The 15,297-nt window shown below is 38.3% G+C and overlaps 1 protein-coding gene across 2 annotated transcripts in view; it reads left to right on the plus strand.

The window, feature by feature from the left end:
• Dnah11 (dynein axonemal heavy chain 11) overlaps positions 1-15,297 on the plus strand; it is a 305,466-nt gene that overhangs the window by 272,231 nt on the left and 17,938 nt on the right. For both annotated transcript variants that reach the window (XM_026408127.2, XM_026408145.2), the window contains exons 69-74: positions 500-670; positions 2,894-3,016; positions 5,012-5,205; positions 6,415-6,563; positions 7,408-7,535; positions 10,175-10,402. In XM_026408127.2, coding sequence (XP_026263912.2) covers positions 500-670; positions 2,894-3,016; positions 5,012-5,205; positions 6,415-6,563; positions 7,408-7,535; positions 10,175-10,402 — 993 coding nt within the window. The remainder of the gene's footprint in view (positions 1-499; positions 671-2,893; positions 3,017-5,011; positions 5,206-6,414; positions 6,564-7,407; positions 7,536-10,174; positions 10,403-15,297) is intronic.

Here is a 15,297-nt window from a genome sequence, read left to right on the forward strand (position 1 = left end):
GCAAAAATCCAGAATGGAGATTGCAGGGTCAGGGGGTTGGGAGGGAGGAACGGATGATGGTGGTGGTTTAATAGGTACCGAGTTTCAGTTTAGCAGGATTAAAAAAAAATCTAGAGATTGGTGGCCCAATAACGTGAATATACTTTACTAAATTACACACTTAAATTTGGTAAATGGCAAATTTTATGTGTATTTTACTGTAATTATTAAAAATTTTTAAATTTTTTAAGTACACAGGTGGAAGGAGAGTGCCTGATGCACCTTAGTTGCTAGGAGGGAGATGAGAGCAGATTGTATGGACCTGCCTTAAGGAGGACAGTCACACACATGAGGAGCATTTGCCTTGCACCAGGAGTCGTTTAAAAAACTCATCTATATAATTGTAAAAAGTCTACCTTTCTCTCCCCGTAGATAAACCTTGTCTGAGGCCCTGTGTTTTGAGGCTAGCTAGACATGCGGGCACCAACGGGCACCTTCTAATAGTCATTAAATCCTCCAGGCTTTCAACATGCTGTTCCACAGAGCGATCGAACAGGCTGACAAGGTGGAGGACCCGCAGGGGCGCATCTCTGTCCTGATGGAGAGCATCACCCATGCCATCTTCCTCTACACCAGCCAGGGGCTGTTCGAGAAGGACAAGCTCACCTTCCTATCCCACATGGCTTTTCAGGTGAGGAGATGAGTCAGTTGAAAGCATCCCCAGGAACACAGGCAGACCCCTCTGTTTATCAGGTATTTTCCTTCTGCTTGACTGAAAGCAAAGCTGCCTTTCTTAGAAGCCGTTGATAGAGGAGAGTCTGAGGTTCTCATGGAGAAACGGAGTATGTGACAGCCCTCCTCTGGGCCACAGTGCTTTGGCTAAGCAGATATGCTTGGGTCCTGTCCAGAACCTTCCAGATCCTACCAAAAAGGTCCTTTAAGATTAGGATCTTGAGGGATGGGGCTGTGGCTCAGCAGTTAAGTGCTAGCCTAGCACATGCGAGGCACTGGGTTTGATTCTCAATATATATATATATTGAGAATAATTATATATATATATAATTAGTTGTATTGTGTTCAACTACAACTAATTATATATATATGTTTATATTTGTATATTTATATGTACATTCTCTCATATATATATGTATTAAAAGATTAGGATTTTGAGTCCAAATCTAAGAGGTCCGAGGATATCTCAGAGTCCTTTTAAAAAACATGAATGGTTTTATCCATATTGTTGCAAATGACATAATTTTCTTTTTAAGGGTTGCATAGTATTCCTTTGCAAGTAGTCAATAATAATGAATGTTTCAAAATAGCAAAAAGGGTAATGTTTTAGGTTAAATGTTCTCACTGCAAAAAAATGATTATGAGGTGATAGATGCATTGATTAACTTTATTTAACCATTTTACAATGAAGACATATATCAAAGCAACACATTTTGTCCCATAAATATATAATGTTATTTGTCAGTTAGAAAAAAATGGGTAAATAAATTATCTTCTAGGCTTAATGCCCCATTTTCATGAGACCAGCTTCCCTTTTAATCTTTTTCATATGGAAGATTAAAAAGGAAGCTTAAGTGGGAATTAAGGTGTCCGTGGTAAGAAAAAGAAGGAAAAATAATTCAACTTCAAGCTTCAGGTTCAGATGAAACAAGCCTGTTATCTTTTATTAACTACTTTGCGATATGGTTCTTCCTGTCCCTCAAAACCTTGAGAGAAGATTTGTGCCTTGCCTGTTTCGTGTCTTCCAAAGGACCTTGCCCAGAAATGACATTTAGTAAGCACCTGATGTGCATAATAATAAGCTACCACTTCCCTTTTGATGTTTTTGATAATCACAGATGCCCTTCGGTTCTCTAAGAATATAAGTGTAGATGTTTTCAAATGCATGTGATAAACAGGAACAAGGCATTACAAAATGAAATACATATTGCTAATTAACAGGGAAGAGTCAGGTATGATAATACGTGATACACACATCTATTTAAAACTTCCCCTTGGATGCCATAAAGTGGGATCTATCTCCTGTCAATCTATGTAAATGAGATCTTCATTATCTATATGGATGATTACTCACTTGCTGAAATAAACTGAATTAAGAAAAAATTATTCACTAAGACAGTTTAATGAATTTTGAAAATATCTAGATTTTTTTTTAGATAGCATAAAACTCATCTGTTTAACTATAGAGGTATTATGTTTCGACATGGAAATTAGGAATGCTTCATTTTTGCCTTCCAAAATGCACTATGAACTTATTATGAACTCTACAACCAGACTGTTTAAAGTTTATTCAAGTTAATTATGTTTGTTAAACAATTTTGAGCTTACTCAGGATAATCTCACATATAAGAAAGATCTTTTAGGTTCCTTGCAGTTTATTGAATATAGCACCTATACTAGGTTAACTTACAAGACTAGTTCTGCTCTGTTTAGTAATTAAGTCTATTGTCACCAGAGGCTTTCTCATTTTCTATCACAAATTTAAGATAAATTTATGCCTTAATAGAAGATTAAATATAAAGCATATTTCAAATATGTTGCTAATAGCCATCATCATTAGAATTGGAATAAAGCAGGGCTGGGGTTATGGTTCAGAGGTTAGAGCGCTCACCTGGCATGTGCGAGGCCCTGAGTTTGATCCTCAGAACCACATAAAAATAAATAATAAAAAGAACTGGAATAAGTCAGCCTTTGCAGTTTTTTTTTTTAATCACATTTCCAGGAATGGTTTTGCGATTATGGACATACTCTCAGAATCTTTATTTCACCCATAGAATAGATGCTTGCCAGAATCCCAGCAGATTTGGTTTTGCCGATTCGGGCCTATCTTCCCTGGTGACTGCTTCCTGGGTTGTGATTTCCATGTAAACCTCATGATCGTTTTCAATTTTGTGTATTCAAGATTTTGTTGAGAAAGAAAGAGGTCGACCCCCTTGAACTGGATTTTCTGCTCCGCTTTCCAGTTGAGCACACCTACCTAAGTCCCCTCGACTTTCTAACGACTCAGTCATGGAGTGCTATTAAGGTACATTTGACAAGTTGGTTTCTCAATTTCTAAATATGACTTCAAGTATTAGCTCTCACAAAAGGAGAAATATAGTTTTAAAGCTACAGGTGATATATTAGACACTATTTTATTTGTAAAAAACATGCTATATAATGTGATCTTTTGTTATATTCATATTATTAAATTGGTTAATTTCTTACTGGGAAGTAAAAGAGTTTTTGACCTATGTGTGGGTAGAAAAATTATGTATAGTCAGAACCTTTGATAAAAGTCAAGTTCTATAAATGTGGGTTTTTTCAACTTAAATCTATTTTCTGCATTTCATTTTGTTAAATTATATTTTTTTGCTTTTCCTAAACTTTTTAAATTGCACAACAAAACAGGAGTTTATTCTCATTGTAAAATGTTAAAGCAAAATAATATCATAAAGAAAAAAGTGAATGTCCTTCTACAACCCCAATTATCAATCCTTATTCCATTTTTCTGTCAGAAGAGCCTTACTTTCCTTTTTTTTTTTTTGGCAGCGGGGTACTGGGGATTGAACTCAGGGGCACTTGACCACTGAGCCACATCCCCAGCCCTATTTTGTATTTTATTTAGAAACAGAGTCTCACTGACTTATTTAGTGCCCAACTTTTGCTGAGGCTGGCTTTGAACTCATGATCCTCTTGTCTCAGTCTCCGGAGCTGCTGGGATTACAGGCATGCGCCACCGTGCCAACAGAAGATCCTGTTTTTAAGAATTCATTCTCCCAGGCTCTAGAGTTCCTTAAAGCTGTTTGACCTATATTAAACTTTGTCCCATTTTTTTTCAAAGGAAAAAATATTTCCATGCATTGAAAATAACTGTTATGAGCCTAGGGCTGTTGCTCACTAGTAGAGCACTTGTCTAGCATGTGTGATGCACTGGGTTCAATTCTCAGCACCACATATAAATAAATAAATAAAATAAAGGTACTGTGTCCATCTACAACTAAAAATACTTTTAAAAATGTTATGTCTGGGGTCGTGGCTCAGTGGCAGAGTGCTTGCCTAGCATGTATGAGGCACGGTTCAATTCTCAGCACCACCTATCAATAAATAAAAAAAAAAAGGTCCATTGACAACTAAAAACAATTTTTTAAAAATGTTATGCCTTATTTTTTTATATTACATTAAGATTTTATTTTTAAAAACTAGTTTTGGCTAGCACAGTAGCATACACCTATAATCCCAGCCACATGGGAGTCTGGGGCAGGAGGATCACAAGTTGAAGGGCATCTACAGCAAGTTAGCAGGACCCTTGACAACTTAGTGAGACCCTGTCTTCAAATAAGATATAAAAAGCACTGAGGATGTGGCTCGGTGGTAAAGCATCCCTAGGTTCAATCCCTAGGACACCAACTCCCCACCCCACAAAAAAAGAAAAGAAAAAAAAAAAAAACCTAGTATTTTGTTTTCTGTTTTATCTTTCTTGTTTGTGGAACTGAGAATTGAACCCAGGGTGTGCTACCACTGAACTATATCCCTTGTTTTTTTAATTCTTATTTTTTATTGTTGAAATGTGGTCTCTGCAGAAAATAGCACATTCAAATGGGTGATAGAGTTTATCAAAGAATATATTTTTATATTGAGGGCAAGAATGAACCAGGGATGGAGAAGAGTGAACCAGGTATGGGGAAGAAAGTAAGAGAGAAAGGAGCTCTTGGAACACCTGAGAAATGAAGTTATGGGAGAGAGCTAATATTGTCATTGTCAAAGACATCCCAGCGGGAAAGAGCCGGCAAAGAAAAACCCTGCCCCTCTCTCTCCAGCCCCCAATCTGCTGCAAGTACTTACCTTTGGCCAAACCCAGCAAAAGGAGTGGGGAACTTGGCTGACATTATCCTTAGAGATCACCCTTAGGAAAAGGGAGAGTAGATCTGGAGGGGAGAATGAAGACTGTCCAGCATGAAGTGCTGAGAGGGGAGTAGATCACCCTCAAGTCTCTCAGGCTGGAAGCTGCTGTTCCCATCCGTTTCCTTTTGTACTCCAGGCACTTGCCCTTATGGAAGAATTTCGAGGCATAGACAGAGATGTGGAAGGATCTTCCAAGCAGTGGAGAAAGTGGGTTGAATCTGAGTGTCCAGAAAAAGAAAAGTTACCACAAGAATGGAAGAAGAAAAGTTGGATACAGAAACTGATAATTTTAAGAGCAGTGCGCCCCGACAGGATGACATACGCTCTCAGGTAGGGCAGCTGGCACTTCTGGAAATGCAAGTTAACATGGAGGAAACTTGGTCCTAGGGGTTAGGGGGGATTGGTGGAAGTGTCAACTGTCCATTTTGATGTGGTGTGATTCTGCTGAGATTTTGATGTTTCAATCAGTGCTATTGTTAAAATTCACAAAACACCCAACAGTGTGCTAGTCTATTGGCAGAACCAGCATATATCCTTCCTGAAAAGCTCAATTTTGAAATCAGAAGGGGAGATGGGGAATCTGATGGAAATATTCTTGGAAGAGAGATGGGTGTCAGCAGAGTTCAAAGGCCGGGAACATGCTTTATCCAAGAACAATTTCCATCATCTTTATTCAGTGGTAGCATTTTGGCTCTGAAGATTTAGCATGTTAGACCCAAAAAAAAAAAAAGATCTTTTATGGAGCAACTCAGAATCCTATAACTTTACAACCAATGCAATTTAAAAGCAGAAACCCTGTCTACATCTTTATTCCAGTGTCCTTTTTCTTTGCCCTTTTGGCTTCTAAATGGTAATATGCTGCTTAATTCACACAAGTCTTATTCTAATTTGAATTCACCAACCTAAGAGTTCTTGACTTCCTCCCCTGTTGTGCTCCTCTTTCTTCAGTAGTGTTCATGTGCCTCAGGTATTTTCCTTTGCTTTGTCTAGTTCAGCCAATTTTCCCTTTGCAGAAACCTCTGCCGATCCCTACTTTACAAGTTAATTCTGCTTAGTAGTACTTACTTTCTGCTAAATCTGATGCTGCTGGAAAATAATCTCTGCTTAATTGAGCTTCCCTGTGTTAGAAACACCCCAAAAAGCATTTGTATATTCATGAGAAGCCCAGCAGGCTGGAAAATTGCACTGTGGCAAATCTAATGAACTGTTAATAAGTAATCGGGGAATCTGGCAGGGGATTTGGGGGATACAAAACCATATGCAGGCAGGTGATGGTACTGGGGGGGCGTATCTCAGAAGCCCCCCAAATAGAATGCAGGCCTCTGCTTTTCCGAGTTTCATAAGTACAGAGGGGTTTCATGGATACACCTCCTGCATAAATCTAGTTGGATTCATATTGTCATTCTAAAAAGCCACCCCACATAATACGTGTGGCTTGCTTCTTTTCCTGTGCTTATGATTTAGGCTGATCCAAGTGGAGATGCTTTTCAAGATTGAAATCAATTACCATATGTTTTTAGCATATTCTTTTTTTAATAGAAATTTTGTGGAGGAAAAAATGGGTGCAAAGTATGTGGAGAGGACCAGATTGGATTTAGGAAAAGCGTTTGAAGAAAGCAGCCCAGCCACGCCAGTATTCTTCATCCTGTCTCCAGGGGTGGATGCCCTTAAAGACCTTGAGGTGCTTGGTGAGTGGCCAGGGGGCTTACTGGCCTGCCCTTCCTCCCTATCTTTTACCTGCTGCCCACATGCCCTTCCTTTCTGTTCACAGTTGTCTTTTTTTTTTTTTTTCATTTGTTGGAGATTGGGTGTATGGAAAATGTAAGACTAATAACACTGCAGTCTGAAGAAATGTTCAAACGGAACATTCATCTGGTTGGCATCATGCAAGTTTCTTTTGTACTGTTTCCCACCTTTTGAGTAGATGAGGGCCAGAGGGCAATTTTCTCCATGCTCATATAATCTTGTGCCCCCTGTAACTAAATAATGGTCATTAGAGCAAGTCTATTTGATTGTGCAAGGCACTGGCGCTTTGTGTTGTGGATTACTATTCCCCACGGTCTACACCAGGAATACCAGGTTAATGTAGCTGTGACCTGACTGTGCTCAATTTAAATGCGGCCTCACAAGGTGAGAGCTTGTGCATTTACCCAATGAACCGATCCTTCAAAAAAAAAATGTGATATCTACCACATGTTGCTCCTTTTTATGAAGGAAATGCTTTGCTACTCCTGCAGGAGTTTAGAAAGCTCCCTAACAATGCTGCCATCTATCAAAATGTCAAAAGCTTTATTATCATAAAACCAAAGGAACTGACTTCCACAGGCTTTTCTAATGCTTGCGGGAAGGCAACTGTGGAGAGCTCACAAAGCCACTTGTGGAAACCACAGAGATCTAGTTCAGATCCTCCAGGAAAGTGACCTGGAAGATGGCAGCAGTGATCACCCATGTACATTAGATCACTAAATTCAGACTCTCCTCACCTCTTCTCCACTGACATTTCCTCTCTCGCCATGTTGTATTCCCCCACAGGCAAAAGACTTGGGTTTACAATTGACTCGGGAAAATTCCACAATGTGTCTTTAGGACAAGGTCAAGAGACCGTGGCTGAAATGGCACTGGAGAAAGCTTCCAGGGGAGGACACTGGGTCATGCTCCAAGTGAGTATTAAGTCTTCCTAGAAAGTGGCTGGGCACAGTGGCACATGACTATAATCCCAGGGGCTTGAGAGGCTGAGTTCAAAGCCAGCCTCAGCAAAAGTGAGGTGCTAAACAACTCAGTGAGACCCTGTACCTAAATAAAATACAAAATAAGGCTGGGGTTGTGACTCAGTGGTCGAGTGCCCCTGAATTCAATCCTTGGTCCTTGCCCCCCACCAAAAAATAATATATATATTTCCAGGAAAACACTGAGCATGAACACAGGATACTGCAGAGCCGTTCTGCCCAGACAGGGGGAAAGGGTTTCTCATCATAACACGCAGGGATTCAAGGATCCAGGTGGCATACTCACATTCATGATACCTCTATGGGAATTAGGGACTCTGCGGAGAGGGATGGCTCTCTTCCTTGGAGAGCCTGCCTAGTGCTTTAAAATTTTTAAATATTAGGAAGAATCCCATTTGTCTCCTGACTTGTAGATGTCTGCAACACTACTGTAGCACTTGAGGACAAACAGGTTCCTAGAGATTGCCACACTATTGCTATGGTAGTAGCAGAAGTTGCATGTTGCTTTAACGTTGACAGAGTCCAGTGTGTGTACACACACACACACACACACACACACGCACGCACTTTTATACAACTCTCACTGCCCCTAAGCACTTGGGTAGCTTTCTCTTGGTTTGTAAATTAAGGAGATTAGACCATTCATTCCTCCCTTCTAGGGTTGACATTACACAGGTATGTGATTCTACTAAATGGTAGAATCTTCTAGGTGGTTTTCTTAGCCAGGGATTCTAACAGGAGCCATGGAGCACAGGCCAGCTCCAGGGGCCCCTGGGAGCTGTGATGACTCCTCAGGCAAGCCCCTCTAGCTGTCAGCAGGTCTGGCAGCGGCCGTTTGGTTTGAGACACAATGAGCCCGAAGATTACCTTGAGTAGATGATCACAGGATACCTTATCTCCAATCGTTACAGTAAGGCTCCGCAGTAGGTATTGTTTCCCATAGAACCTCTACCATCCAGTATGTTGACACATGTTGTATTTTGCTTGAAATAAAACTGGGTTCACAATGAAGCTGCCCAGAGTCCAAGCAGGCTTTCATCTGTAGGAATATATCCTCTGGATTAATAATACCCACTGCTCAGATGACCTTGATAGAGAGCTTCATACAGGGACTTGGGATGGTGGTGCTTCCCCTCCTGAGGCTCAGAATCAGATGTGCTAAAGTGGAGGTCTGTTTTTTTCCCCCAGAGACAGCAGTTATTGCTCATCTACTTCAAAAATACTGAAATCTTCCCCAAAAGAAAGAATCTATTAAGAGTTCTCATGCACCCAAGAGCTCAGTACTGGAGAGAAGAGTAGAAGGGGTACAGTCATCCTCAAAAGAGCCTATGATTAGAGCCAGGTGTGTGTGGTGGTATGTGCCTGGAGTCCCAGCTACTCAAGAGGTAGCTATTGTCTAAATGACAGGACATAATTGAACTTAGAAAACGGGTTTTGTTACTCACTTTCCTGATTGGTATACTTAGGTATGAGAAGAACTCTTGTTAGAACCCCATAGCAAGCATGTAGGAGAGGAAACTTGGGTCTTTACTGGATTCATTTCCAGGGCTGCCAAGTCAAAGTGTCATAGACTGCATGACTTAATCCACAGAAATTTAATTTCTTGCAGTTTTGGAGGCTGGAAGTATGAGATCAAGGTAACAACAGGTCTGGTTTCCTCTGACACCTCCCTCTCTGACTTATAGATGGTCAAACTTGCCTGTGTCTTTATCATATGTCATATGGGGACATATGACTTTATTTAGTCTTAATTACCTCTTAGAAAGACTCCATCTCTGAATACTAATTGCATTGTGAAGTACTGGAAGTTACTGCTTTCACACCTGAGTTTTGGAAGGGACATAGTTCAGCCCAGGACTCCTGGCAATGTTCAGTATTTGCTATGGGAATAAAAGCCTAATGATGTGAACAACTGAATTGGCATAGGTCTTCCTACAACAAAAATTTCAAAGAATGCCTACATTACTATTCCCTTCCTTGTTTGTCTTTGCCCTCTCTATTTCTGTACATATTATAATCTTAAGCATTTTTCTTGTTGGAAATAGTTATGTGTCCCTGGGTGTGATGTTTTAGTCACTGTTTCAAAACATCTCCAAAACTGGAGGGCATACCAGATACAGCCTTCAGACCTCTCCCCCAGAACCAATGATCAGTCTCCACCCATGAGTGTTTAGTGTTGAAAGCACATTTGTGAATCACAAGATAATTGTGATGATGATGGTAGTGTTTGTGGTTTTGTGTGTGCAGCTTTTGACAGCTCTTTAATTTAAGAACAATGTCATGTTACAAATACACACATTCATTCTTAACAATAAATATTTGAAGTAGGTACATGTTTAGGAGGACATTCTGGTTAACAATGACAAATTCAGTGAAACATTTAATATATTCAACTGTTTTACCTTTCCCCCCCACTTTTCTGACATAAAAAAAGAAAATGTAGGTCATTGTTCTGAGTTTTAAACCCACACACATATATGCTTGTGTGTATATATGTTAGAAAATGTTCTAATACTAGAATTCAAGTAATTTGCTAAAATTTTATAGGAATCATAAGCCATACTGTCTTTCAGAATGTCCATTTGGTAGCAAAATGGTTAGGAACCTTGGAGAAACTTCTTGAAAGATATAGCCATGGAAGCCATGAAGATTACAGGGTGTTCATGAGTGCTGAGTCTGCCCGTACACCCGATGAGCACATCATCCCTCAAGGACTTCTGGAAAATTCCATTAAGATCACCAACGAGCCTCCCACAGGAATGCTAGCCAATTTGCATGCTGCTCTGTACAACTTTGATCCGGTAAGAAAGCAGAAGCAACCTGAGCTGACAGTAAAATCAGAGTTCTCACAAGGCTCTGGAGACCATCTTCAACTCATGTGTCTCAGAGGATTGGTGTTAACATCTCTGAGGGGAGGTGTGTATGAATGTGTGTGTGTGTGTGTGTGTGTCTGTGTCTTAGTTTCTTAAAAGAACTGCCCTAGTCTGACAACTCAGAAATATATTTAATGTTCCCACTAAAACTAAGAAAACTATAGCCACATGTATAAGATATACAAACTCAATAATGCTTGAGGAACTTTCTCAAACTAGTATCTCTTACCACAGAAAAAGGAAAAGATTTTTTACCACATTTCACTGCCTAGTTGTCACAAATTTTATGCCAAATTATTTTGCAAGAAGTGGGGTGAAACCATCATGTGAAGTTTTTCTTTTTAATTGTGCCAGTAGTACTTAAGAATCATTTATTACTAAACTGTCTTTGGCACAGGATTAGGATGCACACAATTCTCATGAATATATGTTAACGCAGTAACAGTTCTATGGTGAAATACAGTATTCTTATGGATGTGGATGACTGTGATGACAAGAAAAAAGTTTCAGTATGATGTTTCAGATCTGGTTTTTCTTTTTTTTAGTTGTAGATGAATGCAATACCTTTATTTTATTTATTTATTTTTATGTGGTGCTGAGGATCAAACCCAGAGCCTCACACATGCTAGGCAAGCACTCTACCACTGAGCTACAATCCCAACCCTCAGATCTCGTTTATATTACTAAATTCAAAGTCTCTTTTTTTTCAGATTATAGTCATGATAGCTTCTTATTTATATTTTAATCTCCTTTCAAAATAAAACAAATTAATATGTGTATACATGAATGATTGCCCAATTACCATTACTCCCGATACTCAAATTATTGTATCTATCTGTATCAAGACCAAGTCTTTCATTTTCCTTTGTTTCTATTTCTTTGCATTCCTAGCTCTCCTTCTTTTTTTATTTTTGGAAATCCTAGGTAAATAGCAGTCTTATTAAGAATAGAATAAGTTGTGAAGAAGAAATAGACATGATTTGGCCCCCATTAGAAACGTTATCATTTTCCTTGAAGCCCCCCAACACATTTAACTTGTTCTCCAGTACTTTTTGGACCAATACCTAAACCAACTTTATGAGAAAATTACAATAGGCCACTTTAAGAATACAGTGTTGAAAAACATGGCTAATTACTTAAATAATTGTGTAATTTATAGGCTAGATATACAGAAGACTGTGTAAGCAATAGGCACTTAAAAATCTTGTTGAATCTTTTAAATATTTGCAATATGGCTTTTTAACTGCACAATGGCAGACACATATTTGTCTTTTTATCATCTCTTAATTTATAATTTCTAATCAGTTATGACACTTTCAAGTTCTTCCCTAAAATAAGTGTAAAAGAGAGGAACTCAATATATTTACAATCTATCCATTCCCCTAAAAGAACTGTCTTAAACATGAAAGCGGGCATTTCTTGAACAAATATGCTTTTGCCCAATTATCCTTCAGCTTCTTATTTATTTATTTGCTTGTTTGTTTGTTTGTTTGTTTTGGGGGGTGAGGATCCCCTTTGAGAATTTGATAATACTTTAGATACTCTCTCTAGAAAAATGCATATTCAAAAATATGTTGTATATAATGATAGAAGATTGCCCCAAAACCTATGCATGAATTCTCCAGTTAAGAACACCTGTTCTAGTCTATTCTTGAAAGTAGCCGTTCTTCTGACTGCCATTTAGAAAGTCAGAAAGACTTTTAAGAACTTTAAGGAGAACTTATTTTTTTTTTTTCTAGTGGGAGGAATACTCTTTTTTTTGTTGTTTGTTTGTCTTTGCTTCTGGGTATCTAACCCTTGGCCAGTGTTCAATCAGTGAGCTACATCTGTAGCCCAAAAAGAATACTCTTAAATGTTAAGGCTAAATTTGACCATATATAGCAAAAGGAAAGATCATCCACGTGATCCACTAAACTTCTCAAACCTATTTTATCCAAAATTAAAAAAAAAAAAGTCTAAGGAAGAATCTTTAGTGAATGTCCATTTGTCATTATGTTTAAAAGTAAAATGCAGTTTTTAAAATGTCATTCAAGGGTATCGGCCTTGTCCTCCATGGCTATCTATGAATAAGCTCCCAGCACTCTTTATCAGTCCAGATTTCAAGTTGGCTACTTTTAAATGAAGTTCTTACAAAACAACAATGGCTTAAATGGGTTTAAAAATATTTCTGCTATGTGAGAGTTCTGGGTGCAGGCCCTTCAGAACTCACATGTGTCACCGGAAGATTGTCAGTAACCACATTTTTTACAGCTTACCATTGCACTATATTTAGGATGCACACATCATGTCCCAGGTGGCTGAGAGTATTGCCATTCCCATGTCCATGTGATCAAGAGAAGGGCAAGAGAAGAAACAAAGATGACGACCAAGGGAACATGTTTGTTGTATTTTTTAAAAAGATGGTTCCTACAAATTAATACTGTAGTCTCATGTCATCTGTGGGGGAAAACAGATGACATGGGACTACAGTATTAATTGAAACCAAGAGTAGCAACAAGTCCTTTATGTACTCTATTTTTTCCTGTGATATATACCTATGATAAAGTTTGTAAGTCCATCATAGTAATAGATTCTTAATAATAACTAATAATAAAATAGAGTAGCTATAGCAAAGTGCTGTGAAAACTATTTAAAGCTTTTGAACTGTTTCTGGAATTTTCCATTTAATATTTTTGGATGGTGGTTGGCCACAGATAATTGAAAGTACAGAAAGTGAAACTACAAATAAGGGGTAGCTACTATACATTTAAATATTTACAATATGGCTTTTTTAAGTGCACTATGGCAGACAAAGATTTCTCCCCTCATGTTACTGGTCAAATGTAATCACATTGCATTACCTAGCTACAAAAGAGGCTGGGAAAAGCAAATTTACCTAATCATATGCCTAGCTAAAAATCAGCAATAAAACATTAAGGCAGGCATAGTGGTCTCTGTAACAGTTTTACTCCTGTTTTCAAATCACCTTGGGCATTATCTATTGCTGCCATGCCCAGTATGATTAAAGTGTGTGATATGAGTAGAAAGTGGTGCATACTACCTGCTGTGTCACTCAAGTGGGTTAAATAAATGTGTCCCAGTTGTTCTTGCTGTCCAGATGACCCTCTTAGCTAAGGAAAACACCCAAGGGGACTAGGCAAGTAAATGTTCTGTTTGGGTGTTTTTGTTTTGTATGCTTTAGTTTTCAAATCAAATCAAATCTGTATTTTTCATCCTCTCGAATTAGAATGTACCTCCTAACGTTGGAGGCACTTAATATTTGTGCTTTATTCCCTTGAGAATTCTAGGATACACGTGAATCTGATCATTAAAGTGACAAAGACATAAGGAACCATTTTTTTGTAGGATGCTTACCAACATCCATCTCTTTCAGTGTATTAGCATTTGCCTTTTGAAAATGTCAGAAAGGAATACTGTTTGGGCTCTTTTCATACTAAAATAACCATATTTTTTTAAGACTAAGAATATGGATTTCTAATTCTGTGAAATTTGCAAGCAGAAACAAATAAATGGAAATTATGTATGTGAAGCCAGAGGCTCCGGGCCAGATAGCACTATCATGTATGTGTAAATTCATGTTCTCTGTTCACAATGTTATTTGTATATTTTCTGATATTAATTTGCTCATCATTTGACTTATAAAAATACAACTGGCCTGAAATATAGAATGGTAGGTAGACTCATACTTTTTCTTAGAGAAACCTGATTCATAATTTTGTTCATCAGCATTTATGTTATCAGAGCATAAGGAAATGGACATTGACACATACTTTTGAGGATAAAACCAAGTTATGTGAAATAATAAAGATTGAGTTGATATACTTCATTATTATAGTATTTGGGGTCTTATGTGACCTATCTGTAATTCAAGAGGCTGTTAAATGTCTTGCTAGATCATAATTCTGATGTGAAATTTTGATACTTATAGTGGGTCCCCTGGAAATTTCTTACACATGAACATATTTTTATATCCTTCAAGGTTAATTCCAATTATTTGGATTCTCTTTTCTTCTTTTACAAGATTGCCTTTTATTTGATGTTTAATTATAGAAAAGTTATTTTCGATGATTATACATTGCCAAATCCCATAAGTTACCAAAAATGACCTGATGACTTAGAGAGACCTAGTGACTTTGTTGGGTCTGCACTATACGTAGCCTGGCCAATTCTAGAACTGTATGTGGTGGTAACTCTGATTCAGCTTGAAAGCCTTATGGAAAGAAAGTAAACACTCTTCTGGTTCTGACCCACAGGGAAAAAAAAATCTAGACTTGGTTTAGTACCAGCAGTCCCTTGGGAGACCAGAACTGAACTCCTTTCAAAAATCCTAAACATATTTTGAAAAATGTCCATGTTGTCAGCTCCATCTGAAATTTTGACTGGCTGTAGTTTGACATCCTAGACAGTAATGTATAGATTGTGGCCTAATTGTCCCCTCCTGCCTAATACCAGCTGCAGGAGTTATCTCAACATCTTTTTGTTGTTTTCCACCTAGAACTGAGTAAAGTACGTCTTCAAACTGTATCCTGGACAGCTGTTTTCTGCCTTCTTGTTTTACAGCTGTTGGGGCTCTAACCAGACCAGTGTAGCATGCTAGGATTCTACTTTTCCTCTACATTTTCAAAAACAAATCCCGCAGATCTAGTCCAAAGGCATTCCCACAGGCACAGGTTTTCCAATCCTTCCTGTGTCATTCACACATCTGAAGAGTAGATTTTACTCCTAGTTCATTGGAAGGAGAGTGTGTGTCATGGTGGTTGTATTAGCTAAGGTCAAGCTGAGCTACTGTAACAAAGAGAATATCACAGTGATGAGTCGAGCAA

Source organism: Urocitellus parryii, chromosome 3 (genome assembly GCF_045843805.1).
Source record: "Urocitellus parryii isolate mUroPar1 chromosome 3, mUroPar1.hap1, whole genome shotgun sequence".
NCBI classification, from domain to species: Eukaryota; Metazoa; Chordata; class Mammalia; order Rodentia; family Sciuridae; genus Urocitellus; species Urocitellus parryii.